This window comes from Cystoisospora suis, assembly GCF_002600585.1.
Source record: "Cystoisospora suis strain Wien I chromosome Unknown contig_1239, whole genome shotgun sequence".
In the NCBI taxonomy this organism is placed as follows: domain Eukaryota; phylum Apicomplexa; class Conoidasida; order Eucoccidiorida; family Sarcocystidae; genus Cystoisospora; species Cystoisospora suis.
In genome coordinates this window covers 1-1619 of record NW_027154040.1, presented here as the reverse complement: position 1 = coordinate 1619, position 1619 = coordinate 1, and the positions used below count along the sequence as shown (strand labels likewise).

Here is a 1619-nt window from a genome sequence, read left to right as displayed (position 1 = left end):
ATCTATCTATCTATATGTATGTGAGTCTTAATACTTTATATCAATGTACGTATGACTTCAATCTTCCATGCCTTCTTCTTCCTCGTCTATGTATACCTAGGTATGTACAACACTTATATCTATATATATGATTATACTCCATATACTCCATATATATATATATGTATAGATAGGTGTATATTTATATAAGTAGATAGATACGAATGACGTCGTCTATACTGTAGCCAGGCTAAAAGTAAAGTCACGCGGCTCTACCAGTCCATGCATGCACACACGGGTTCTGTATACATATACCTACATATATCTACATGCATATATATATATATATGTATATATGTCTATGTATACATGCGTTTCAGGCTTACAGAATGGAGAATTGCGTTGCTAGTGTGTGTGTGGGCGTTAGGTGGGTCGTCCTTCCTCGCCGGATCAGCGCAGAGCCTTACGATGACGTACTAGATGAAGTAAGCGTCGACGGAATATCTACCCTCTTTCTATCTTTACTCTATCTTTAATTTATCTTTAATTTATCTTTAATGTATGTGTCTCTATAATTAGTAGCTTTTCTATTTCTTCTGCTGTCTCTCGGGTGGTGTCTCTCTTGTTTCTCTCTTTGTACGTCGGTCCTTCTTTTTCTTTTCTTCAAGTCTTCAGATCTCCTAATCTCTCTTTCTCTAAGCATATCTTCTTTTTATTTCTTTCTCACTCTTTCTATCTTTCTCACTCTTTGTTTCTTTAGGAGCGAGGTAGCTCTAAGCTTTTGTTGTGCAGTGAAGATTTCCGAGAGATCAAGGTCATTCACATACGCCATCAATCCAAGGAGAAAAGAAGAGCAAGAAAGAAGAGGAAGATGATGGAAAAGATAAAGGAGAAGAAGAGTGTAGACAAGAAAGATCAGATTCCTCGCGAAGATGAAGAAGATGAGAATGGTCCAAATAGTGACGTGCAGGAGGAGAAAAAGAAGAAGAAAAGACACGAAGACATTCCACACAAAGAAGAGGAAGAAGGAGAAAAGGAAGAGGAAGAAGAAGAGAAAGAAGAGGAAGTGGAAGATAAGAGAAGAGGTTTCTCTTCTTTCAAATTTATTCCCGGCACGCAAGATCAGGTATCCGTCCATCCATCCCTCTATCTATCGGTCCGATTCATCTCATACAGAGGCATGTAGATAAAGCTCTATACACCTTGCAGTACACCTACATATACAGAAATAGATATGCATAGATGGATATATCTGTCTGTTTAGAGATGTGTAGAGAGAGAGACGTCATGTGCGTGTGTATGGCTTGCCTTTGTATAGATCTATCCATGCAGTTGGTCCGTATATATCTAGTTCATCTATCACTATATCTGGACCTGCATAGCTATGTATCTACCTACAAATACATACACGTCTATATCTACCTATGTATATATATGTATTTATGTGTGTGTATACTACGTTTCTCTCTATAGATAGCTATCCATCTATCTATCTACCTATGCATGCAGTTGATGTCTGTTTGGCTGGCTAGAGTACTCTGTAGCCCTCGCCAACGTGAAGATGAGGAATAGAAACACCCTCTACATACATACATATATATATCTCTATATCTCTCTATATATATTATATGTATATGTAT

General features: G+C 37.6%; 1 protein-coding gene across 1 annotated transcript; it reads left to right on the top strand.

Annotated features, from left to right (window-relative positions):
* Positions 1-367: 367 nt before the first annotated feature.
* On the top strand, positions 368-1108 carry CSUI_002951 (apyrase; the record flags this gene model as incomplete). The annotated part of the gene is made up of 2 exons (XM_068063149.1): positions 368-464; positions 740-1108. Coding segments are annotated over exons 1-2 (465 nt in total), but the record flags the coding sequence as incomplete, so codon positions are not given.
* Between the last annotated feature and the right edge of the window lie 511 nt (positions 1109-1619).